The 27349-nt window shown below is 36.1% G+C and overlaps 1 protein-coding gene across 1 annotated transcript in view; it reads left to right on the forward strand.

Annotated features, from left to right (window-relative positions):
- Positions 1-27349, forward strand: part of LOC129232487 (cystathionine beta-synthase-like) — an 81072-nt gene that overhangs the window by 26131 nt on the left and 27592 nt on the right. The window contains 6 exon segments of the mRNA XM_054866636.1: positions 5242-5376; positions 7135-7349; positions 11643-11792; positions 11794-11805; positions 14990-15115; positions 25316-25400. Of these exon segments, the coding sequence (XP_054722611.1) occupies positions 5242-5376; positions 7135-7349; positions 11643-11792; positions 11794-11805; positions 14990-15115; positions 25316-25400 (723 nt within the window).

Raw genomic sequence — 27349 nt, forward strand, 5'->3', positions numbered from 1 at the left:
TTAAAACTTCTTTATGGTTACGTCACTGCACGCTGGGGCAGAATTCAAGCAAATTTGGTGAGCACTAGACAAAGGAGAAGTGCCTTTTGTTTGTTTCTAAACAGTTATATTCTGAAAAATTGTTATCTGCTTCAATGATACAAATTAAACTAATGTTTTGGAGACTTAGAGGAATATTTTCGTGCCCTAGGAAAAAATAGAGAATCATCACAATGATTCTCTATTTTGTGTGTCTATGACTGTGTATCTATGATACACGAAATGAGGGGGCTCCTCAAGGCGCCAATAATTTTATACAATTGGGGCATTTTATAGGATGAGGAGCTCCCCTTGTGAAAGTCGTTTTCGTGTGGATGTCGTCGTGTTTCATCAAAAAAGGTGCCCCCTCATTTTGTGGCGCCCAGGGTGATTGCCCCGCTCGCCCCCCCCCTCCCCCCCCCAGGACGGCCCTGGTCTCAGGATGTGATAACCGGGCTGTCTGGTATTGTTAGAATTATTTAATTTGATTGTTTTTCGTACATACATTTGAAAGCACATTTGCATATTCTTTCTTATATATTTAAAGTGAAAAGTATCACTGCAAACCGTGAACTGTAAAATTCTGAACTATGCAAATGTTCTGTACTTATAAGGTAAGGAAACTTTTTTTTTTTTTTTTTTTTTAGAAGGTTATGCCGTTGTTTTTGTTAGCTACAAAGCTCGTAGCTATGAAATTCATGTTGCACATTATAACATCCTCAATAAAAGATTTGCTTTTAAATAAGTGTCTTCTGATCTCAACAGACGGAAATTGTTATTTAGTTATCATGGTGGATGTAAGTTATAAACGCTGTTAGCGGTAATATATTCTACAAGTATATTGCATGCAGTTCTGGGCCTTAGCCCTGGCTTAGGGGCGGTAACTTACTGCTAAATACCCAAGGTTTGCCTTCAATTCATCACGAGTTGAACCACACCATGCTGCAGAGACTCGCTGGTGAGATAAATTCACTTTGTTGGCACTCTCAGCCATAGACTAATAATAAGAATAGACCGAGCTTTCCCAGACTTGCTGATGAAAAAAATTGGTTTATGGATACATCAAGTGACGGGTGGAAGGCTTGGCAAAAACTTTGGCAGCATGGTTGCTAGATGGCAACATTATCTATCGTTTGGCACTCGACATGTATTTTAAGACGTAATGTGTTTTCATTATAATTTTTTTCCAGGTGCAGAGATTGAACTGTTTTTCTTTTAGTTATGCATTATTTTGACATTAGTCATTAGTTTTTGATCACAGTTTTCAGTAACTTTTATTTCATTCGGAACTGCTACGTCAGCGTTGGCGTGAACGTCTTGCGTCGACGCAAAAATGTACTCATCGGTATCTTAAATTGAAATTGTAAGTAAAAATCTTACCGTTTGCCGATTCTTTTTCGGCGCCTGCATCTTTAATTGCTAAGAGAGTTATTGAAATTGACTAAAGAAAATGCACAGTACTATCTAAACGAAAAACTCACTATATTAACAAAATATTTGCAACTTAGAATTATAAATTTACAAATCGGACTCCATAAAAGATCATTTTTCCGTGTTCCATCCATTGTATTTATTTTATTTCTCGCGGGCGTTGATCGTCTGCTACGATCGACGCCCGCTGTTACTAGGATATCCACCAGTCACATGGTTTGGTTTATGAGCAGCAAAAGGGTTGCCATAGCTCGGTCTACTCTTATTATTAGTCTATGCTCTCAGCAGTGGCGGATCACCGCATAGGCGCATGAGGCGATAGCTGGGGGCCTCGGAGCCGACAAGTGTCACATCCTCAAAATCATGGTTTTCCATGGTAAATACTCAAAACTCATGGACATTGATAGATAATCATGGATTTTAGGCGCGGGATGATTGCTTCCAATAGAGCTAGGGCCTCTTGAGTCTTAAGGGACCCCAGGCTTCAGGTGCCTTTGTTTAGATTTTCCCAGGAGTTTGGATTTTCCTCATTCTTCCCAGAGTTTTAGTTCAAGATTGTATGTTTTTAAATACTCCTACTTAAAACTATCTAGTACTTTCCGATAAAATGCACAAATAGTCTTGCTAGAATAATTTTTACCGTTCCAAGTAGTTTTTTGGCCGAGTACTTCGTACATTCGGTCACTTACTACTCGGCTGAGTAAAGAGTCTGCATCTTGTTAAAAAAAAAAACACTATTGATCATGAAGATATTTACTTTAATTGAAATACACAAGGACAGGCCCTGATCTGTGTACCCGCAGATCCCGCAGTGCAGGGGACCCACGTCCGTAAGGGGCCCAACGGCCCAAGAAGTAAAAATTAAAAAAAAAAAAAAAACCTAGCACTAAGGCTTATTAACGTTATAAATACACACTGCTGACCTCTGGGGAGGGGCCCTACAGATTTTGATGCGGGAGGGGGGGGGCCCAAAATTTATAGATCCGGGCCTGGCCAAGGTCGTGTCTAGAGAGGGTTAGACCCTCCCCCCCCCAAAAAAAAAAGATAACAAGTCGTCATTTGTCGCAGTATTATATCAGTCTTCAAAATATCCCAGTCGTCATTTGTGCGATTATGCCCGAGTCGGTGTTTTTAAGGCAAGGAGGACATGGGATCATGTAACTCGACCTCTGCGAATGGTCACTTTTCTTGACGAACAATTATATTGCCCTTCCTTATCTAGAAGGAGAAGAGAGCCGAAGGGAGCAGACAGATCTGTGGGGGGTCCAAGTCGAATCCATCGGCACAATGGCACAGCTGTGTTTTATTTCTTTACTTTTTGCAAATTTTCCCGCTTTCCCACCAACAACCAACCCGTAACAAGATAGTTTTATGACGTATTTAGTTAAATCAGTAATTTGGAAAAGGCGGGAATTTGTTTTCTTTTTTTTTTTTTTTTTTGGAGGAAGAACGGAGAACGTTCGCCGCTGTTGTGATTCACTCGTGCTCGTGAACGAGCTTTTGCTCTGTGTCTTCAATCAACGACAAGATCATTCTTTTTGAGATAAGTTTAATAATATGTTTTAATAACTTTAATTTTTAGAATAATGCTGCTATCATGGTGTTAAATGATGATATGGTGTTTTGAATATAATAGGTTTAATGGTACAAAGGTTTAGCTTTTGAAAAAAAAAAAAATATATATATATATACTGTTCATTCTTCTGTATTTTATATTTTCATTACGGAGAAAAGGAACATCTGTCAATTCATTGCAAAAACGCTTTATAAAATTACTTTAAAAATTTTAAATGCCTTTGCTGCGAAAGTAGTTGATTTTGAGTGTTCTCCTTCTTTCACTGGTGCCATTAGTTTGTAATATATTTTCGAATTTATATTTCATAAAGATTGATTTACTCATTGAAGGCAAACGTTTTATATAAAAACTGTAGTTGGGGCAAACCTAACCTGACAGCGTCGTAATGCTATAATTAAGAATTAGATCTGCGTAGCTTTCACAATGCTGCCAGGTTAATTTTTCCCCAACTATAGAAGTGTTCCAGTTTATTTTCAGGAGTGTACATATGCCATATTCTGCACAGGTAAAGAGCGTGTTTTAATGCTTCGAAAAAAAATGATAGTAATGATTTAAAAAAAAAGAAAAAAAAGAAAAACATAGGTTTTAAGGTTTACTTGAAACCTTCGGCAGAATAAGGATTTTCGAATTTTGAATTTCAGAAGAAAATAAATACTTCCAGAAAAATAGTGTTAAAAAATCTGGATGTTCAAAAATTCTGATGTTTCTTTCATATTTTCTTCATTCTGTAAACGTGCTACGAAAGAAATTCATCATCCAACTGAAGTCAAAAAATAAATAAAAAAATACAGGAACAAAAATAAAAAGGCTTCATTGATGACTTATTAAATGACCCTCGAAAAATTACTGGCCTTAATGTTACAAAATATGGTCTTAAGAATCGCCTTTTTAAGACTTAAATTTCAGGAAATATTCGAGCAAGGGTCCCCGAACTAACCTTCCTTTAATATTATAAAAAAATCAAGTTTTTTCAACTACACTTAGAAAAAACTTAAGTGGAATAGCCCCTGAGTAAAAAAAATTGCTGAAGCTTTTAGGGCCATAATTTTTGAACAAATTTTCACAGAAGAGATTCAGCAAATTTTTCTTGAAAAATTGTTTATCATGTAAAGTTTGTCTACAATTGCGTTTTTGAAACTTCAATTTCGAAAATTGGGAAGGGGGAGGAGAGAGAAATTGATTTCGATCTATTTTTTAAAAAGATTGATCGGGGGCACTCCCTGGTCTCCATCCCTTACCCTAACGTTAATAAATATGGCCTATAATAGCGTTTGTAAGGCTTCAATTTCTACTACTTTCCGCTGAGACACCTGCACCTTTTTGTCCCCAAACATCAGCAAAGAAAGTCTAAAATTATGTTTTTAAAACTTCAAGTTTCAAAATTTTTCCGGGGGAGAACCCCCGGACCCCCTTTCACTTATCAGATCACAGGTTTCCTTTTTTTTTCTTTTTGTGAAGTGCACCGCCCTTCTAAGACTTTTTTCCAGCTGAGCCACTGAATTACACTTGCGTTCGAAAACCGGGTAAAACTGGGATTTTGCTAAATGCCAGAAATTGGAGCTCGGTGGAAATCTCCCCTTGCTCTGACTAAATTACGAAAAATTATGTTTTTTTTTTGTCCGAAATGTCCCTTTTAAATGAGAATGTAACTGCGCACCCCACCTCCTCCAAAACTTGTTTTTTTTATTCAAAAAATATGATTTTCTGCATTGTTAATATTAATAAACTATATCATTTTTGTTGTGTCAATAGAGGGCCTCCGGATCAGGCTGCGCCTGGGGCCTCACAATCCCATGATCCGCCACTGGCTCTCAGCTTCAATGGGATGACATCTGCCTCCAGCTCGGTTATTTGCTATTCCAGACTGAGGACTTCAATTTATATTTTACTGGCTGCTTTGCAGTTTTCCTAAACATAAAACTATTAAGATTAACTGCAATTTTAGCTTGACTGCAACATGAAATGACTCCATTCCTTAAAAACTTCAGCGACCGATTTGGGGTCCCCCCCCCCAAATTGTCCTGCTCTAGACCAGCGCTCATGCCTTAATCTCGCCCTCATAATAAGGAAAGAAATTGGCAAGGATTTTTTTGTTTTCTCAAAATTTTTGGCAGGTTTTTCTCAACTCGATTTCCGCAGTTAAAAAGGGCGATTTTATGCTTGAATACTCCTTGGGAAAAAAAATCAAATTTTGGACTTGTACCATTCTTTTGCAGTGGCAAAGTGTGAATTCTTCAATGCGGGAGGCAGCGTGAAGGACCGCATCGGGCTCAGGATGATAGAAGAGGCCGAGCGACAGGGGACCATCAAGCCGGGGTACACCCTCATAGAACCCACCTCCGGAAACACAGGTACCCTGCTGTCTCCTACTTTTCAATCACGTTCTGATTTTAAGTATGAAGTAATACTACCAACACGGTTTCGATACTACACGAAACACGGTTCCGATACTGCACGATACATATTGACATGATTTTTCTCACGCACATACATAATTAGCATTAAAAATAAGTAAAAATGTTATTTTAAAAAAAGTCTCGTATAACACGGTTTTGATACTACACGAAACACGGTTCCGATACTACACGCAACACGGTTTCGATACTACACGAAACACGGTTCCGATACTGCACGAAACACGGTTTCGATACTACACGCAACACGGTTCCGATACTGCACGATACATATTGACATGATTTTTCTCACGCACATACATAATTAGCATTAAAAATAAGTAAAAATGTTATTTTAAAAAAAGTCTCGTATAACACGGTTCCGATACTACACGCAACACGGTTCTGATACTGCACGAAACACGGTTTCGATACTACACGAAACACGGTTTCGATAATACACGAAACACGGTTTCGATACTACACGAAACACGGTTCCGATAATACACGCAACACGGTTCCGATACTACACGCAACACGGTTTTGATACAACACGAAACACGGTTTCAATACAACACGATACATATTGACATGATTTTTCCCACGCACATGCATAATTAGTATTAAAAACAAGTAAAAAAGTCTCGTATAACACGGTTTCGATACTACACGAAACACGGTTCCGATACTACACGCAACAAGGTTTCGATACTACACGAAACACGGTTTCGGTACAACACGATACATATTGACATGATTTTTCTCACGCACATGCATAATTAGTATTAAAAACAAGTAAAAAAGTCTCGTATAAACACGGTTTCGATACTACACGAAACACGGTTCCGATACTACACGCAACACGGTTCCGATACTACACGCAACACGGTTCCGATACTACACGAAACACGGTTCCGATACTACACGAAACACGGTTCCGATACTACACGAAACACGGTTCCGATACTACACGAAACACGGTGCCGATACTACACGCAAGACGGTTTCGATAAAACACGATACATATTGACGTGAGTTTTCTCACGCACATACATAATTAGTATTAAAAACAAGTAAAAAAGTTATTTTAAAAAAAGTCTCATATAACACGGTTTCAATACTACACGAAACACGGTTTCGATACTACACAAAACACGGTTTCGATACAACACAATACATATTGACATGATTTTTCTCACGCACATAGATAATTAGTATTAAGAACAAGAAAAATGTTATTTTAAAAAAAGTCACATATAACATGGTTCCGATACTACACGAAACACGGTTCCGATACTACACGAAACACGGTTTCGATACAACACCCAACACGGTTTCAATACAACACGATACATATTGACATGATTTTTCTCACGCATATACATAATTAGTATTAAAAACAAGTAAAAGAGTTTTTTTTAAAAAAGTCTCGTATAACACGGTTTCGATACTACACGAAACACGGTTCCGATACAACACGCAACATGATTTCGATAAAACACGCAACACGGTTTCAATACTACACGAAACATGGTTCCGATACTACACGAAACACGGTGCCGATACTACACGCAAGACGGTTTCGATAAAACACGATATATATTGACGTGAGTTTTCTCACGCACATACATAATTAGTATTAAAAACAAGTAAAAAAGTTATTTTAAAAAAAGCCTGCGATTGCCATTGCTACAAAACTAACAGTCATTGTTGCAGGCATCGGGCTGGCCCTGGCGGCGGCCGTGAAGGGCTACCGGTGCACGATCGTGATGCCGGAGAAGATGAGCACCGAGAAGGTGAACGTGCTGCGTGCACTGGGGGCGGAAATAGTGCGCACACCCACCAGCGCACGCTTCGACGCACCGGAGTCGCACATCAGCGTGGCGCAGAAGGTCAACCAGCAGATACCCAACAGCATCATCCTGGACCAGGTGGGATCCTTTTTGAATTGTTTGTTTCCTTTTCCAGCGAAACACGTCGGAATCGGGGTTCGGAAATACAGTGCAAGACTGTTATAACGCACACCTTGGGACCAGAGCTTTTGCGTTATACAGGTTACATACAGGGTGATTATAATTAAAGTTCCACTTTCAAAACGTTGTAAAAGTAAAACCACTGGTTAGAATGACGTCAAATTTGAACGGAATATTATCAAAGACGGGGGAAACGTACAGCAAAAGAAAAATAAATAGTTGGAATTTTTAGCAATAGATGGCGCTGTAAGCATCATTTAATTAAATCGGTTTTTAATTGTCCTGAGGCCAAAAACCGTAGAAAAAGCATCAGTAAAAATCAAATTCATCTTTAATTTCCCTGAGACTGGCGCAATATGCTGTCCCCCGCCTGTTTTCTGAAACAAGTTGAAATCGAGAAACGGCATGTTCTACAACTGATCGAAGTGTTTCCGGGTCACGTTAAGAATATGTTGCGCAATGAAGGCCTTCAGCTCAGTAAAGTTTGCAATCGGAGCATTGAACACAACAGCTTTCAGATAGCCTCAAAGCCAGAAGTCACATGGGCTAAGATCAGGTGATCGGGACGGCTAGGCTGTAGGGAAACTGCAACTTCAATGAGTCGTGTGCATGACAGGTGTTTTGAGTTGCATATTTTGACACCTGCAGCGCCATCTATTGCTAAAAATTCCAACTATTTATTTTTATTCTGCCATTCGTTTCCCCCCATCTTCGATAATATTCCGTTGAAGTTTGACGTCATTCTGACTAGTGGTTTTATTTTTATAGCGTTTTGAAAGTGGAACTTTAATTATAATCACCCTGTAGATCACTTCACAAATTTTGAAACTAATAACTCAGAATCTTTACTAATAATAAAGCTGAAAGTCTCTCTGTCTGTCAGGATCTCTGTGACGCGCATAGCGCCTAGACCGTTCGACCGATTTTCATGTAATTTGGCACAGAATTAGTTTATAGCATGGGGGTGTGCGCCTCGAAGCAATTTTTCGAAAGTTCGATTTTGTTCTTTTTCTATTCCAATTTTAAGGAAAATTTCCTGAGGATATTGTCACAACGTGGACGAATAAATTATGGAATTATCATAACGTGGAACCGTAACATGGGCAAGCAAATGAATATAGCCAATTGGCGAGAAATTCGTCATCCATTATTTGTTAATATACAGGCGAACCAAATGACCTTTTCATTTTCTACTACGGGCAAAACCGTGCGGGTACCACTAGTATGAGTTTTATCTGCAATGAGTATTAAAGCACTAATTATACAATTAGTCATTTACAAATAAATATGCTTCACAATCAAAAGAAAGTGAATTGCACTTCTGCAAGCCTCATGGTTTGCATAACAGCTGCATCCTCAAGAGCCATCTGATATTTTCTGTGTACTGTGAATATTACTTTCCATTTAAAAGCTTTGAATTAAGATGGAAAGATGAAAAACTGTCTCTAATTTGCCAATCAATTTTTATTTTTGCAGAACAAAACAGAGGGGTTTTTTAAACTCCAAAACCTATTGTTTACTTCTGAAAAGTAGTGCAGTTTATCGAGAATTGCGTTATACAGGTCGGCGTTATAAAGGTATTCTACTGTATCCGATATTTAGATATCTGTAGGATATTTTGATGCACATCCGATATTTTCAAACGGCACAAACTCAAGTCTTCAAAAGAGTAAATGCATCCTCAAGTCACACTCTTTATTTTTTTTATATTATTATAACAATGTACAGACTTAAAACGAAGGTTTCTTTCATTACTTTATATCTAACGAGTGGTACCTGCACGGTTTTGCTCGTAGTGGAAAATGAAAAAATCATTTGGTTCGCCTGTATTTGCAAATAATGGATGGTGAATCTCTCTCCAATTTACTGTGCTTGCGCATGTTGTGGTTCCACGTTATGATCATTTGGTAATTTTTACTCGCCCATGTTGTGATCATTTGCTCGGTGAAGAGTTCCTAAAATTGGAATAGAAAAAGAACAAAATCGAATTTTGAAAATATCGCTTCAAGGCGCACACCCCCATGCTATGAGTTAATTTTGGGCCAAATTTCATGAAAATCGGCCAAACGGTCTAGGCCCTGCATGGGTCACTGAGATCCAGACAGAGAGACTTTCAGCTTTATTATTAGTAAAGAAAAGATACGTAGGTCAGTCAGAAAGTTTTAGTTGCACTTCTTCGTAAATTTGTTCCGTCTAAGACAATTTTGATGAAATTCTGTGGCAACACTTGAGACGTGTTCATTTATTGCAGGGTTGCCAACTTAGGAGTTTTCCCCCTAAATTTAGGGGGGAAATTTTAGAATTGGATTTTTTTAGGGGGTGAAAATTTTTTGGGGTAAATTTAGCGGTTTAAATTTTAGGGTTTTATTAGGTAAAAATGTTCTTTTTTTACCTATGAAAATGCTATTTTTCGATTGATTCATGCACTTTGTTACTTGCATTTACTTTTTGAGCCTTTGTAACCATTGGTTTTGATCAGAAATGACATAAAAATGGTAAAAATGATTTTATTCCACTGAGCAACGAAAAATATCAATGGTCACGTGATCTTTTAATCCCATGTGTGATGTCACAGTTAAAGGATCACGTGACTTTCTGACGTCATTTAGGGGTTTTATGAGTTCAGTTTAGGGGGAAACATTTTTAGGAGTTTGCAACCCTGATTTATTGAGTAACGCATCGGCTTCCCCAAGACAAGTTTAGTTTTTCTGATTATCAGTCGCAAACATGTCTCGACAGCTGCAAGTAGCGTCCAAATCGGAAATGTGTGCAATGATTCGATTTTGTAGACAAAAAGGTGCAACTGCACTGAAATTTATGGACAGTAGCATGAAGTACGTGGTGAAAATGCAATGTCACGTTAAGCTTCAGTGAAATGGTGCAACATGTTTGAGAATGGACGTGCAGATATTGACGACGCTGAGCGTGAGGGAAAACCAAGTTTAGGTGGGGAGTGTGGAATCACCTTCCCAAGCCACCCCAAACTTTCATCTCCCGACTTCGATGTTTTTGGTCCCAAAAAACATGAACTTTCAAAGCGGTGATACCATTTAGATGACAAAGTCAAAGCTGCAACCCAACTACGGTTATCGGACGGGATTTCTTAGCAGGAGGCATCAAAAAACTTGCACCATGCCTCGACAAATGCTTGAATTGTGGAGGTGGTTACGTTAAAAAGTAGATTTTGAATGGAACTTTAAAATTACATTAAAGTTATTGTAAAATTTCAATCCTTTATTTGTGTTCTTGAGCAGTGCAACTAACTTTCGGACTGACCCTCTTATATAACGTTTTACTTTTTTATCAATGTTAATGGAGTTGAATTAGCTTCTGGTTCTCTCCATTAGCTTTAATTAGTTCTGCAGTCGAACCTTCATATATCGAACTTCCACGTATCGAAATTTTTTATAGATTGAAATCCCAGCAAATTTCTATGTTCATTATATAGAAGAATTGTTTCTATCTATCGAAAAAATCTCTATATATCGAATTTTTTTCGAGACATTCGTAGATTTTTTTTTTCCTCTTTAGATTATTTGTCTCATGAAAAATAATGGTTAGGGGAGAAAATGATGTCCACTAAAGGTTGCTATGAAACTCGGAAGGAATCTGGGGTTGAAGGGTGTGTAGATAAGTCGTTGTTTTGTTCTAGAATTCTTAAATTCCCTTAAGTTTATTTCAAATATCTTAGTTGTAACCAGTAACATTGTAAAATCAGCTTCAAGTCATCCCTTTTGTCTGTTGATTATCGTTCCTAGTCGTTTTAGCAGCAGTAAAAATCATTCAAGTTAAGTACGTTAATTGTTTACTTTTCTCTCGATTTGTGAAAACGAAAATCCCCTCATGTTGCGGATCAAGTTTAATTTCCGAAGAATGAAGATGTATGATGGCGCAAAAATGTAATTTATTATTTTTTTAATTATTAACTTTCATTTAATGCGATGCTCGTATAAATTATAAATTAGGTTTCATTCACGAAAATTAGCTTTAATTTTAAAGTTTTAGGAGATTTTTAGGATAAAATAAGATCGTTTCTATATATCGAAATTTCTATATATCGAATTTTTTTCCGGCAATTTGCTACTTCGATGTATGGAGAGGTCCGACTGTATTTACTTCTGAAGACATGTGCAGGTACTGTACTGTTCTGTAATCGGGGATAATCATTTTGTTGTGTAACTGAACAACATGAAATTTTTGTACTGTATTTTCTTGAGAACGATCAGTAATGAGGACTTGAATGCCTTCCAGTACCGTAACCCTGGCAACCCCCTGGCCCACTATGACTACACGGCCGAAGAGATCCTGGAGCAGTGCGAGGGCAGAGTGGACATGATCGTGATGGGGGCAGGGACCGGGGGCACCATCACCGGAATAGGGCGCAAGATCAAGGAGAGGTGCCCCCAACTGCAAGGTAACTAATGGCGCTCATTGCAGTGGTCAATTTATTTACCGTATTTTCGGTAATAAGCGCCGCGGCGCATACAAGAAAAAAAGTAAAAAAATTAGCGGTGCGGCGCATATAACGGGTGCGGCGGGTACAGTGGTTTTTTTTTTCAAGTTTAAAAAAAAAAGTTGAAAATGCTGCTAACAGATGGCACCACATCGTTTGCTTTCCTTTCGCGAAATCCTTCGCCCTTGGGCGACAAGTACAGCAAAGAGGGGGGGAGGGAAGGTGAGTTAGCGATCACACGTGTTTCACTGAGGAGAGAAATGCTGATCCACGTGCGTGAACAAGCCTTATCACGTCGGAGCGAAGGGACAGGAAATCCTTCGACCTTGCGCGACAAGTAAAGCAAAGAGGGGGAAGGGAAGGTGAGTCAGCGATTACACGTGTTTCACTGAGGAGAGAAATGCTGATCCACGTGCGCGAGCAAGCCTTATCACGTCGGAGCGAAGGGACAGGAAATCCTTCGACCTTGGGCGACAAGTAAAGCAAAGAGGGGGAAGGGAAGGTGAGTCAGCGATTACACGTGTTTCACTGAGGAGAAATGCTGATCCACGTGCGCGAGCAAGCCTTATCACGTCGGAGCGTAGGGACAGGAAATCCTTCGACCTTGGGCGACAAGTAAAGCAAAGAGGGGGGAGGGAAGGTGAGTCAGTGATTGTACGCATTTCACTCAGGAGAGAAACGCTGATACACGTGGGCAAGCAAGCCTTATCGCGTCGGAGAGAAGGGAGCAAAAGTACTAGTAAGAGAGAGGGATGGATTTCCAATTTATAAAGGGAATTTACCACCTCCCTCACAAAAATGGGTTGCTTGGTCAAGCAACCTAATGGGAAACTTGTCTCCTAGCTCTAATTTTATTATTCACTCACATCATCGTGTTGCATCTTTTGCTGTCGTTCGTACGTTCTTGGCTTATCTTTTTTTACGGAATTTTTTCAGAGTTGCTTTGAAATTGCTCCTAAGCAATTCAAAAGTTATACTGCAGCCTTTAAATTTAAGGTAGTAAAGGCAGAAGCAATTGTAAATCGTTTTGCTGCTAGAGAGTTTGGCATTGACGAGAGATGCGTTTGCCGTCGGAAATCGGATAAATTAAACATGAAAAGTGATAGCCAATCGAAGGATGTCGAAGGCAAAAAGTACAAAATGGGGAATTTTTAAAATATTTCACTATCGTTAATTAAAAATACTAACGAGAAATAAAATAAATATTTTTTATTTACATTTAATCCAGCTTTCTTTACTACTGATTGCGCTTTTAAATCGTTTAATGCCGAGTGCGAGCTTATGGAAGGTGCGGCGCTTACACCGGGTGCGGCGCATACATTAAAAAAATTTTTTCTTTGAGAATATATTACGATGCGGCGCTTACACCGGGTGCGGCGCTTATTGTCGAAAATACGGTAATAGCTCAAGGTATCCGACTAGGTTCAGAGCAGTTTTTTTTAAAAACACTACTATGAAATAAAATTAATGTTTTTTTAGAAGCAGAATGATCTTAAAACATGTATTTTGCTTAAAAATAAACCACAATATCAATATATTTTTTTAAATGGGTGATTTTTTGGAAAAAATGACTGAAAATTACCAGTTAGGAGAAACACTGTATTAATAAAAATTAACTAGCTGTAAACAATTTGCTTAGATTTTTTCACATTTATAAATATTACACATGAAACAGACCGCAGGCTAAGAAATATTTCTAGAATTTTAAGGTTTATGACAAATTACGTGACTTTATCCAGAAATTTCTCAAAAATTTGTCACCTTTTTTCGGTAAAAAAGCTATAAATCAAAAAATATTTCATCATTTACATAATCTGTGGTCTATTCCACTCACAAGTACTTATAAGACAGGCATGCCAAATTTCATGATTGAATACTGAATAGAATTTGCAAAATCATGTTTTCCGTAGCCAGTATCGAGAAATAATTGCATTCTTCAAAAAACGTAAGTAAAGATTCGACAAACACGCGTTATACTGCAGATGCTTAGTATTCAAATGCTTATAACGTGAGTTCTAGTTCGCGTAGATTATAAAACTAAAATGTTTCATAATCTTAAGGAATGGGGCTGTTGAATAGAACTATTTTGAGAAAAAGTGAATTTTGGTCGAAAATCGCCTTTTCAACGTAGTCGGATACCTTAAGGGGAGTCAGTACCCCCTATACCGTCAATATTAATTTGCACAGGTTCATGTACCTTTTTCTGAAAATCTATTAAAGATGCAATCATGAAACTTTTTCTCTACCCTAAGTAGACTCTTTTCTCTATACTGAAGTAAAATTTCGCAGAAAGGAAGCTTAGTTTTTTTTTTTAAATTAAAATTTAAATTCAATAAAATTATTAATTGAAGCCCCAATCTTGAGTGGAATTGCGCTCGAAGCTCTTTTCAACTCGTTCTCGTGAAATGCTGACCATAGACTAATAATAAGAGTAGACCAAGCTATGGCAACCCTTTTGCTGCTCATAAACCAAACCATGTGACTGGTGGATATCCTAGCAACAGCGGGCGTTGAGCGTAGCAGACGATCAACGCCCGCGAGAAATAAAATAAATAGAATTGATGGAACACGGAAGAATGATCTTTTATGGATCTAAGTTGTAAATATTTTGTTAATATAGTGAGTTTTTCGTTTAGATAGTACTGTGCATATTCTTTAGTCAATTTCAATAACTCTCTAAGCAATTAAAGATGCAAGCGCCCAAAAAGAATCGGCAAACGGTAAGATTTTTACCTACAATTTCAATTTAAGATACCGATTAGTATATTTTTGCGTTAACGCAAAACATTTACGCCAACGCTGACGTAGCAGTTCCAAATGAAATAAAAGTGACTGAAAACTGTGATCAAAAACCAATTACTAATGTCAAAATAATGCACAACTAAAAGAAAAACAGTTCAATCTCTGCACCTGGAAAAATTTATAATGCAGACACATTACGTCTTTAAATACATGTCGAGTGCCAAACTATAGATAATGTTGCCATCTAGCAACCATGCCGCCAAAGTGTTCGCCAAGCATCCCACCAGTCACATGATGTATCCATGAACCCATTTTTTCATCAGCAAGTCTGGGAAAGCTCGGTCTATTCTTATTATTAGTCTATAATGCTGACAGAGTTCTTTCTCTCCCCCCCCCCCCCCAGATTGTGGGCGTGGACCCCTACGGCTCCATCCTTGCAGAACCAGAGGCCCTGAACGAGACAGAGACCTCCTTCTACGAAGTGGAGGGCATCGGATACGACTTTGTGCCCACTGTCCTAGACCGAACGGTGAGTTGTTCATCAATCTATTGCTACACTCCTGGGCCCTCTTTCGATTCCTATCATTAGTTCGCATGCTCCCTATCAGTGGCGTAGCGAGGAAAAAATCCTTAGGGGGGATTAATGTTTTTTGAAGTTTAAAAGTAAAAATATATATATATATATATATAATATATATATAATATATATATATATAGAAACACTATCATGTAATTGTATTTATAATCTGGACAAGTCAACCAAAATGAACTTCACTACTCAGTTCAATAGGCATCACGAAACATCTCATGGTTTTTCTCCTACCCTTGGGGAGTACCCCCTGATGAGGCCCCCAGGGTTATTTTGGGGATTTTTTAATTTTTTCCTTCTTTTTAAAAGAATTTTTCATTCTTGTTCAGTCCTTATATTGCTATCAAATATATATATATATAATATATATATATAATTATATATATATATATATATATATATAATATATATATAAATATATATATTTCTCTTTATCAATTAAACAACAAAGGACATTATAAACCAATCTCTTCTTTGAAAATACCCTTAATCAATACTGCCGTCATAAGAAGGAAAGCCCTGTCTCAAAGAGAAAAAAATGTTGTGCAAACAGAAAGACATAAGCTTTTTACCGTCATAAAAGCTATTATATTAAATAAAATCTTTTTGCTCATAAACAAAAACTCTTCAAGTTGAACTGAAAAATGATTTTTTGGGGCCCATGGAGGGGGGGTTCTGACCCCCTATCCCCCCCATGGCTACGCCACTGCACCCCTATGCATACCTTGATCGGGGGTGCCCCCAGTGGCAGCAATTCAGGAGGGGGGGCAATTCCCCCTTTTATGGTTCATTTATTTGCTTTATTTTCCAATCTAGGAGTCAAAACTAGAAATTATTTTTTAAAAAGCAGAAACGTTGAAATTTTCAGATCATAATTTTTTTGTTAACTTTTGTATATCTGTTTTCCGATACATTGTTCAGCTCTAGCAGTCACTTTTAGTTGATCTCTCAGAATTGGTACGGGTCATGGAAATCCTGGATAGTCATGGGAAAAATTAAATGAATTTCAGACCTGGGAAAAGTCATGGAAAATTAATATTTTCATTAAAAGTCATGGAAATTTAGTTAAAGTTATGGCAAAATGTCTTTGGATAGTAATAAAGTAACAGTAGCAAAAAGACCATTAAAAATCTTGAGTAGTTTAATAGTGTTGCATGAAAAAGCTATTAATGCTCAAAAATGGAGCATTCCCAAAAACAAAACTGAGTTATGAAATCCTTTTGCATCCGCTTCTGTAACAGCCCCCCACCCCCTTTTTTAATGTGATTTTTCAGTTTGGACATCACTAATTTTGAATTTATTATTATTTTCATAACTTCTTTTTGTTATATTCTGTAGCAAAAAGCCTTTCATGTTCTTGATTTTGCCACGCTCACTCAAAAAGAAAGTGTAATTCAATTGCATCCGAGGTTGATTCCAACCACTCGTAAAAAAAAGCATTACATTTATCAGAGTTTATCTTAATTTGTTGAAGACTTTTAAAAATAAAGACTTTAGTCAGGCAATAGAACATAGATATAGGGGGGATTCTAATAGTCAAACAGTGGGTGCCATCTCACAAAACTAATCCATGTGGCCAGCTGAAGTACCTGGTTTAGGAAAATGAACTTACTGACAAACTTGGCAATGAACAATAAATACAATCGAACCTCGATATATCGAACTTTCACATATTTGAAATTTTCTATATATCGAAATCCCAGTAAATTTCTATGTTCATTATATAGAAAAATTGTTTCTATATATCGAAAAAATCTCTATATATCGAAATTTTTTTCGAGACATTCCGTAGATTTTTTTTTCAACTTCAGATTGTTTGTCTCATAAAAAAATAAAGGCTAGAGGAGAAAATTACATTCACACTAAAGGTTGCTACGGAATTCATAAGAAATCTGGGGTTCAAGGGTGGTGTAGTTAAGTCGTTATTCCGTTCTGAAGTTCTTAAATTCCCTCAAGTTTATTTCAAATCTTAGCTGTAACCAGTAACACTGTGAAATCAGTTTTCAAATTATCCCTTTTGTTTGTTGATTATCATTTCTAGTCTTCTTAGATTCAGTAAAAATCATCCAAGTAGATTGATTGCTTACTTTTCTCCCGATCACATTGTTTAAACGAAAATCCCCTCATGTTGCGATCAAGTTGAATTGCCGAAGAATATGAAGATGTATGGTTGTCGTAAAAATGTAATTTCTGTTATTTTTTTAATCATTAACTTTCATTTAATCCGATACTCGAATAAATTATAAATTGTGTTTCATACACGAAAATTAGCTTTTATTTTAATGTTTTAGGATACTTTTATGATAAAATAAGATCGTTTCCATATATCGAAATTTCTATGTATCGAATTTTTTTCCGGCCAATTTGCTAACTCGATATATGGAGGTTTGACTGTACTGTCAAGTTACATGGTTGATTAGAAGTACTGTTGACACCAAAGGGCAATATTTTTTATGAAATGAATTTATTATTGGAAGCTTAGTTAGTGACTGATTCAATCTTCCTCGCATTCATTACTATTCTGCCCTATTTATTAAATATTTATTTGACATTTAAGCATCAATATAGCATTTCACTATATTTTTACTTTACTTAAATTTATATGATAAAGACAAATGAGAGAATAGTTTATTAGTTCCTGCAGGTATGCACTGAAATTTTTTCATTCTCAAGTAATAGCTTCAGTGAGGTAGTGGTATTCACGTAAAAGTTTTGTTATGGCTCATTTCTGAAAATTGGCAAGTTTGGCATTGAATAATATTATTCTCTTTGTATAACAAGGTCATGAAAAAGTCTTGGAAAAGTCATGGAATTTTTTTTTATCCAAATTGAGTGTGAACCCTGTCTATTCATCGTTTAGATATTAGTAAATCAATTGTTGTCCTTTAAACAAGCCACACTTGCCAAACGTAATGATTGCAGGGATGAGATTTTTCCGGCTTTTTCTGTTCATTTTTAGAACTTTTCCTCCTTTTTTTACTTCTTTCAAGCCTTATCTTTCTCAAAAATCGGGAAAAAATACGATTTTTTCAAATTTTCGGTCCCCGATTTTTTATTTTTTCTACTTTTCTCCCACGAATCTTCATCCTCCGCGATATCTGCCAAAAACGTATGTTTTGGAATCATGCCAACGATGTCAAACACGTGCTGCCCGAAATTTGCATGCCTTGTTTGCGATTTCAATCTTTTTGCATCCTGCAAGTATTTCAATTATTTTTAATGTTGGGTGTTTTTTCACTATATGCTACGTTATATCTGCTTATTTTATTCATCATTTCAATAATATTTTTCTCTTTTATTTATTTTGGAAAAAATGCAAAAGTCAATCAAAAAATGTGGCATAGCACCTGCAGTCTCGAATTTTATTGAAACTTTGCATGGTTACTTTTTTTGTGTATTAAATGAAGTGTAAAAAATATTTATGGGGAATCTCAAACCATTTAGGCTTTACAACCTGTTAAAAGTTTTGAGATTTCATGATTAAATGAGGCGGCTGCAAGTTGTTCTTTTGATTCCGAAATCGTATTAGGAAGTTTTTAAAGACAAATTTTGGGTTCCAGTGCAAGGAAAAAGATAACCAATCGTTTATATACATATATATTTATTTATTTTCAATTCTTACAATGAAAAGTATGTTCTACCACATAAAGAAATTTTAGATTCTTCTCTCCATTGTAAATTTTTACTCTACAAACAGACCCGAATTTTAAAATTTATGTTCTCACTCATTTAACACTATAAACTCAAATGGTTTTAATGAAAAAAATGTATTTTTCTCTAAAAAATATGAAAAGTTGACACTATTGTGTGATACAGCCAAGATTGACTTCCGACTCTCCCAATCCTTTGTTCAATAGCTCAGGGGTTAGAAATTGTTGCCTCTTTTTCAAAATTTAGACTTATTTATTAATAAACACTCTTGCAAGAAATGGTACATTGCAGCAAACTGTATAAAATTATTACTTATACTTAATTAAATACGTATTACCTTTAAAACTGGTAAATTAGCCATTTTTTATTGAATTTTTGAAAATCATGGCTTTCAGGTTCTATTTTGATGCGGTTTTGGATGTCATTCCTTTTACGAAATTTTTTGGATTTCCTCCTTTTTGCTCTCTGACCACTCTCATCCCTGTGATTGCCAAGTGATCGTGACATCTCAAAATGCTTTGGGATAAATAATGCAAGTCTAATGCATGTCGAAGCGTTCCTTCGGGGAGAGGCGTTGGGTCTAAAATGCATCAAAATCTTAAGAAAAACGCGAGTAAAGCTGTTAAATTTGCAAACAATTACCACTCAAAACCAGTCTTAGAAAAATGTTGTACTTTTTCTTTTTTTAAATCTTTTTTATTCTTTCATTTTTTTGCTGCCGCTAAAAATCCTAAAGCGTTTAATTGTCTTTTTTTTTTGACCCCCCCCCCCACTTTTCAGTGCCAACCGCCGCCTCTGGGTGCCCCCCCCCCCCCCCCTAAAAAAAGAAAAAATACCCCTCCAAACTAGAGATCCTAAATACGGAGAGATTGGACAACTTCGGAATGGCGGCCATCTTATGCCCAAAGATGCTCACTACCCGTAGACCGTAATGCATCTTCTGCCCCAAATATCACTGTACATTGTATCGAAATAAATTATAAACTAGTTATGATATTATGAAATGAAATGTGCAGATCACAAATATCTGTTTGTTTTCCATCTTTTTGAACAAATTTTTGAGAAAAAAAAATTTCTTTGTAAGCGCTATGACGATACGAAACGATTGGCGCCGGATTGACAGACTTGGCGCTCATGGGCGCCCATATGCATAATTTTAAGGGGGGGCTCACATATTTTCCCCATGGTTTAGCAGGATATTTTCCCTATAGAAACTGATTTCAGTGCAGATCAGACTTATTAAAGTTTGACATTTTTAATAAATTATTCATTGATGGCTAGAGAAGAAATGTTTTTACATTTTTGCAAAGAAAAATATACTAAAAGCAAGAAAATTCCAATTTCTAAGGGGGGGGGCTCGAGCCCCCTCTTGCTCCCCTATATGGGTGCCCTTGTTGGCGCTCACTCTGTTTAATGAAAATACGAGGAGAAATTATATCAGTCTGTTCTTTAAAGATTAGCATGTCCTATATTCCGTGGGAAAGCTAAAAATTCACACGCCATTTCAAGCTGACAACACTTGGACTAAACACGGCGGAGATCAACGTGCCTTTGTCCAATCTCTCCGTATATAAGGATCTCTACTCCAAACTCTTGAGTTTTACGCAATGGAAATAAGAAGACATGGCAGAAATTTAAAAGCATTAGTTTTACTTGTAAATTCCAAAATGCTAAAATCAAGTTTTAAAGTATCAACTGATGCAACAATGTGTTGCAGATGGTCATCTCACCATTTAAACTGCAGCAAAACGCTTGTGACGTCACACTGATGACTTAGCAAGAAAACGTCATTGCCGATTCGTCCGCAACATTTTGCATCAGAAAACATTGTGAGCATTAACAGGGTTGCCACACACCTGGAAAACCTGGAAGTGTCGGGGAAAATAAAAATCACCTAAAATGGTCAGGGAAATGTCGGGAAAAATCACAAATTATCGAAATTTCTGGAAATGTCAGGGAATCCTTCCCATTTTTTTTTGATCGGATAGGTAAAACTGCTTTGCCATTTGTTAAAAATGCTGAAGTACGGAAATGTCGCATTCTAGGGATGCGAATTTTCCTGATAGGCGAGCGAAGGAAAATTCAAGCTCATTTTTGAAAACTGAATGTAATAAGGTTACAAAAGCAAAAAGAAATATCAATACAAAAATTATAAAGTTCTGAATTATATCACTACATTTTATTTTGCTTCTTTTGAAAAAAAAAAAAAAAAACCAAGCCATGCTTAGCTAGAAATTACTTTTATTTTCTGCATTGCATCTGTAGCCTTATTAGTATTTTACGGGCTTTCGTTCGGCTTTTTTTTTTCTCGTGATATGGATGATGTTCGCAAAAATTTAAAGTCTAAAAATTTTTGCTTTTATAGGTGAAAACTTTTCTTGGAAACATGCCAACATTGAAACTGTGACTTTGCCGAAAATTGCTTAGTGTGTTTGAGATTTCAGTCCTTTTGTAATCAATAGAATTAAATTTTTAGTTTGTATTAACTTAACCCAAATATAGATTACAATTATTAATCATTTTTTAAGCATTATTTTGTTCATAAAGTAGCTTTACTTACATTAAAAAATATATTGTGCTGGTATTTAATAATGGCAAGTCGGCATTCATTAACCTGGAATTTTCTCTAAAAGCGACTGGAAAACCTGGAAATGTCAGGGAATTTCATTCTTGAACTTCTGTGGCGACCCTGATTAATTCAAATCTCAACACAAACAATTCAATCGCACAACTTTCAGGTTTTTTTCCTTTTGTGATTGTCTTTGCAGTAAACGCATACAACAGAGGTTAGGGGGAGGGGCAAAAATAAAATAATGTAGTAAACAAAGTTTGCACATTTTTGAATGTAAAAATTTTGACCATTTCCCTTATAAGTTTTAGGTGAAAAAAAAATGGCAAGCAATGGGGATGCCCCAATCAATTGGTCATCGGCGCCACTTTTCCAATTATTTGTAATCGGAAGATTTTCACTCTCTGATCGGCTGATTTTTTTTTTATTTTAAATTACTTTGAGATTAAGCATGAAATGATGCTGAATGAGTTTAACAAAAAACCCATATAATTTTCTGCAATGTAAGGTAATTTGTAACAATTAAATAATGAACTAAAAATAACCATGCTTAGAATTTCAAACCAGTTTTTTTTTATCTATTTATTAATATTTACTGAATCATTGCTTGTTTTTAAAAATAACATGGGGTTGTGGTCGTCTCCCCTCAAGTGTTTAAGGGAAAAATCAAATTCATTTTTTTAGTTCTTGTATTGACTGTTTATGCATTCAACTACAGTTGTCCCTCGCTACTTCGCGCATTGATTTTCGCGGTTTCATTACATTGTGACTTTTTCTGTTTTTTTTTTTTTTTTTTTTTTTTTCAATTTTAGCAATGAGCCTTTTTTATGTTCTCGTGTAAACTTTTTCTTACCAGAGAATTACAAATAATGTCTTTTAGGTAAGGTGAGCTCTTCTTAGGGATTGTAGTTGTACTAGTTGAGAGAGTGGAGATTTAAAATCGCAGAAGAAAGTTTATCTCAATTTAACCTTAAACGCTAACTGCAAAGTATAAATCACTATATTATTACTAGGGGATAAATACATCTCTAATGGTGTTCAAAAACGTACTACAGTAGAAGACCGTTATAACGCACACCTTGGGACCAGAGCTTTTGCGTTATACAGGTTTTTGCGTTATATAGATCATTTCAAATTTTGAAACTAACATTCAAAACATATCTATATATTAGCACTTCAGAATGAGTTTTATCTGCAATGCATATTAAAGCACCAATATTACAATCAGTCATTCACAAATAAATATGTTTTACAATCAAAAGAAAGTGCATTATCCTGCACTTCTGCTAGCTTCGTGGTTTGCATAACAGCTGCATTTTCCAGAGCCATCTGATATTTTCTTTTTACTATGAGTACAAATTTTAAATTTAAAGCTTTGAATTTACAAATTTTAAATTTAAAGCTTTGAATTAAGGTGGAAAGAGGAAAAACTCGAAAAATTTAATTTGGCTAACCATTTTTATGTGTACAAAGCAAAACAGAGGGATTTTTTAAACTTCAAAACCTATTGTTTACTTCTGAAAAGTAGTGCGGTTTATAGATAATTGCGTTATATAGGTCGGCGTTATAACGGTCTTCTACTGTACTAGCTTTTTAAGCTGTATGCGTAATACCTTTGATGAGAATAAATGTAGAGGAAGAAAGGGGGTACATACGGTCACTAACTGGAAATGAATTATCCATCGAACAAAAGTTGAGCTATTTTCATAGATTGGTAGCAGTGTGTAAGAACTGCATGTGTGTGTGTACTTTATTTCCCAATATAATTAATGTGATATATATCCCGTGTAATGTATCTCGTTTTCTCATATTTTGTGCTATATATTAAGTAATACAATGGTAATGTTGGATAAGGGTGCTGTTTCAGGTCTAGGGGGCTCTAAGTATGTTAAAAACCTATTTAAATTGTCGTCAGTAAGTTTTATGCCCTCTAATTAGGAAAATATTCGGTTTATAAATACAGAATCCTACTTTGTGGAAATTCAGTTATCGCGGTGAAGTCCGGAAGCAATTAACCGCAATAAACAAGGGTCAACTGTACTCCATGCATTTAACAATTTTCCTTTAAAAAAATATTTTTTCATTCAACAAAAGTTTTTTGTGTCATTGAAAACTTTATAAAATTTAGAAAATATTCTTTGTTTTGATTGATTTATTTATTTTTTCAAAAACTGAAGGTTGAAGTTTTAGTTAATTATATTGACCCGGACATATCTAGAAGGTTGTACCCATCTCATATCCACTCTTTTCTCCCCACATCCCACTTCAGTGTGGATTTTTTTAAGATTTTTTCATAATTTTCATAAAGAAAATGCACATGATCCAAGGTTTAAGCTGGGTTCAAAAGTTCTTTAACATAAAAGCTAAAATTGAGGGGAAAATGTTAGCAAAATGCTAAAATGTTACACATTCTCATATATTTATATATGCCTCAGTGTGTTTCATTTCCAGTTGAAAATAAAATTCATATTTCATCTGTGACATCTTTGAAGAAATAAGTACAACAGCTATTTTTTTAAAACATAAAACAAAAAAAGAAAACACGATTGGTGTTTAGAACGTTGCAGTCTCCTCCTCCTTATAAAGCAGTTTTTGGGGGGACATAATGCTGGATAAGACTAATAGTTATTGAACTTAATTGTAGTTTAAACATCTTAGCTAAGATTTAAAAAAGATTAAGTTGATTATCGCAATGCATGCTTTCTCTCTAGGATCATAGATTTCTTCTTTTTTTTTAAAAAAAAAATAATTTATTTTTTATTTGAGGAAAAAAGCGAAAATGCATTGCTTTATTTTCGCAATTCAGATAGTGTTTTCGCATGATGTGAAAAATGCGACTGTAGCGGAAACCCTGACATGATCAAATGACCACCCCGACCCAGATCCCCCTTTGAGCAAAGGGGTGTACCCCCCCCAATAAAAACAGTAAAGACTCCCCCCCAATCAAGAATCCTTCTAAAAAAGAAAGATATGCCCCCTCAAAACACCCCCACCCCCTAAAAATTTCCATGGCGCAGTCCGTGCCACGACCCCCTCTAGGTGGGCCCCCCCTGCCTGACTGTAAAACTTAACGCTTGAAAGTATTTTAAAATTCATTGACTCGAAAAGTCGGAAATAAAAATTTGAACAGCATTAAAATTATTGATTATCCAGCATCATGATATATCTTGCATCAACTTTTTCACTTAGCAACCTTGCATTAAGCTAGTGCTAAAGAAACTTTCTTGTTACAGTTTATCAAAATATTTCCCCCAACAATGCACATTTTTGAATTTGATTGAAACAATTGTTTACTTTGGTCTACAGTCGAACTTGTCTATCTCGAATTTTACGGGAGAGAAGAAAAATTCGAGATATGGAGGTTTCGGGATACAGAGGTTTTGAAAAAAGTTCTAAAAATAAGTAATTGGAGCAATGACTCGAAAGTAAAACTTTGGAAGCAATTTTACTCATCAACAATGTCCCCTTCCTCTCAGTTTCCGAATGGATATAATTGCTAGAAAACTTGCTTCTTGTACATAAAGTTTTAATTCTAGAGGATTATGTGACTGCCAATATTAAGAAAAATGCTTTTTGTCTCCAAATTCCAGTTAATAAAGATCGTCGGGGATCGAACTCAAGAAAGTTACTTTAGTCCAAATTCGAGATATACAGGTTTTCAGAAAATTTCATTCGAGACAAACATGGGGGAAAACATTGAATTAGGTCTTTATATGCAGGGAAAATGAAAAACTTCGACATAGAGAGGTTTTTGAGATAGGCAGGTTCGAGATAAACAGGTTCGACTGTATTAAGTATTTGAAGTATTTCTTTTGCTTTAGCGTTTCAAAAAAATAGATCGGGACTTGGTAGTCGTTCTCATTGCCGTTCGTTAAAAAATTAAGACGAGTGTGTCGGTGACGATTCTTGCCTTCTTTCAGATAGTAGACAAGTGGATCAAGACAAACGACAAGGAATCCTTCCAGCTGGCTCGCATGCTGATCAAGAAAGAAGGGTTACTTTGTGGTAAGTAACTGTGTACATGTCTCAAAATGGTCATTGTATTTGTCTCTGGACCATGTAGGCACCTGTCTTCTTGACATTCAGCCCCAGCGATGCTCTGAGAAACACTGTTCCATTTGTTTAACCCGTTCGGGACGGCAGTCCGCAGAATATAGCACTCCCTCAGGACGGCAACTGTTACCAAGGACTGTGTGCACACAGGTCGGGGCAATTTCTCCCGCTAAGCCTAATACGCAATTTCGGAAAGTACACATACATAATAATAGATAAAATGTATACGTTAAGCAGAAATGAAACTATTTTTTAATACATGATAAAATATATCAAAATTTCAATTATAACAAAAAATTGGATGAAAATAATTGATATTTAACAATAAAAATGCAAAATATATTGTTTTTTACAATAACTAAAAGTACCAAAATTAAACAATTTATTTTCTACAAAACAGGGAAAGTATTTGCTCTTAATATTATGAAATACTTGAAGAATATTGTAACAATTAATATTTTAAAGCCGCATGAAAAATTTCAAAGCACAGATAAATGCGCATTGAACATTTTACACTCATACGTAGTGTGACGTCTTTTATTCTGCTTTTAGCAAATGACACATCTCCGTCTAAGTTCTTTGCCTTCTTTTTCGGCGTATGATTTTTGAAAGTAACTACTGTATGAAGAACTCCAACAAAAATAATTTATAGATGTTTCAATGTGACCCAAAAGATCCATAGAGGTATCGGTCATAAATTAAGATATTTCCTCCTCGGAAAGATAAAACGTGTTCATCATGGCTACCAAATGAACACAAAAGTAAAACCCCTTGCTAGAATATCTCAACTCCAATCCCATTATAAATGGAACCGAAACTAGAAAGAGCCACTTCAAAATGAGTATACGTTTCCCTTCTCACTTGCAAGCACATGTTTATATTTTCTTTCACGAAATCCAATAAATCACAGACACTTGACACACCCCATTCTGACGTGAGAGAGAGAAATACTAATGCAGGAGAGCAATCATTTGAACGGAACATGGATAAGTAACGCCATCTAATAGTAAACATTTCATTCCAAATTCAAAACGCTTAAAAGCGTCGTTAGGCCAGCTGCGTACTACTTACCGTAACGCACGGATGCGTCTTTCATCTCTGAAGAACCACCTAGCGCTGACGCAAAGACGCGTCATTCATCTCGAACAGGTTAAATCCTTCTAGTAGGCTCTCATCGTTATCCCTTGCTCTGAACTGTTATAACTGAATTAACCATCAAGAGATGGCGCCACTAGTTACCACCACAATTTTAACATTAACCTGAAGGGGAGGGCAGAGGCGCTAATCCATAACAGTAGCTTGATGTACCACATTTGTGGGCCCCCTAGTGGGACGTCGGCATCGAACCCCAGATTCTCCAATCCCGAGAATGAAACTTTTGTCGGATGTTGAAACTGATGTGGACTTCTATTTTCTGCAAATGTAGTTTCTTAAATGAGGATGTTTATATTTTTATAGTCATGTTTAATTTTGTAGCTGTTTAATTAAATTTTAGAGGCTGTTTAATTAAATTTATTTTTAAAAAAAATCAGTAAAATTTTGCGGCAGATTGCTGAAAAATAACCAAAAAAAGGAACATTTTAAATCCTCCAATTACAAAAAAAAAAAAGCCTCAAAGCAAGTACCAGAATTTTTTTTGTTCGTATTCGAGAAAATAACAAAGGCAACAGATCCTTCGTCTCAATGATTTTCTTCACGCTACACATTTCAATAAAAGCATTGCTGCGGAAAGTCGAGATGAGGCACCGAATAATAATTTGAATGGAGGAAAGCCTTTGAAAAATAAGAATTTTATGTTGAAATCTAAGTGTCATAATGAATAGTTTTTAACTGATACTTCTGCTAATTATTATCGGAGGATTATCTTAAATAACGAAACATTAAGACAGGAAAATGACCAA

Source organism: Uloborus diversus, unplaced genomic scaffold, assembly GCF_026930045.1.
Source record: "Uloborus diversus isolate 005 unplaced genomic scaffold, Udiv.v.3.1 scaffold_12, whole genome shotgun sequence".
NCBI classification, from domain to species: domain Eukaryota; kingdom Metazoa; phylum Arthropoda; class Arachnida; order Araneae; family Uloboridae; genus Uloborus; species Uloborus diversus.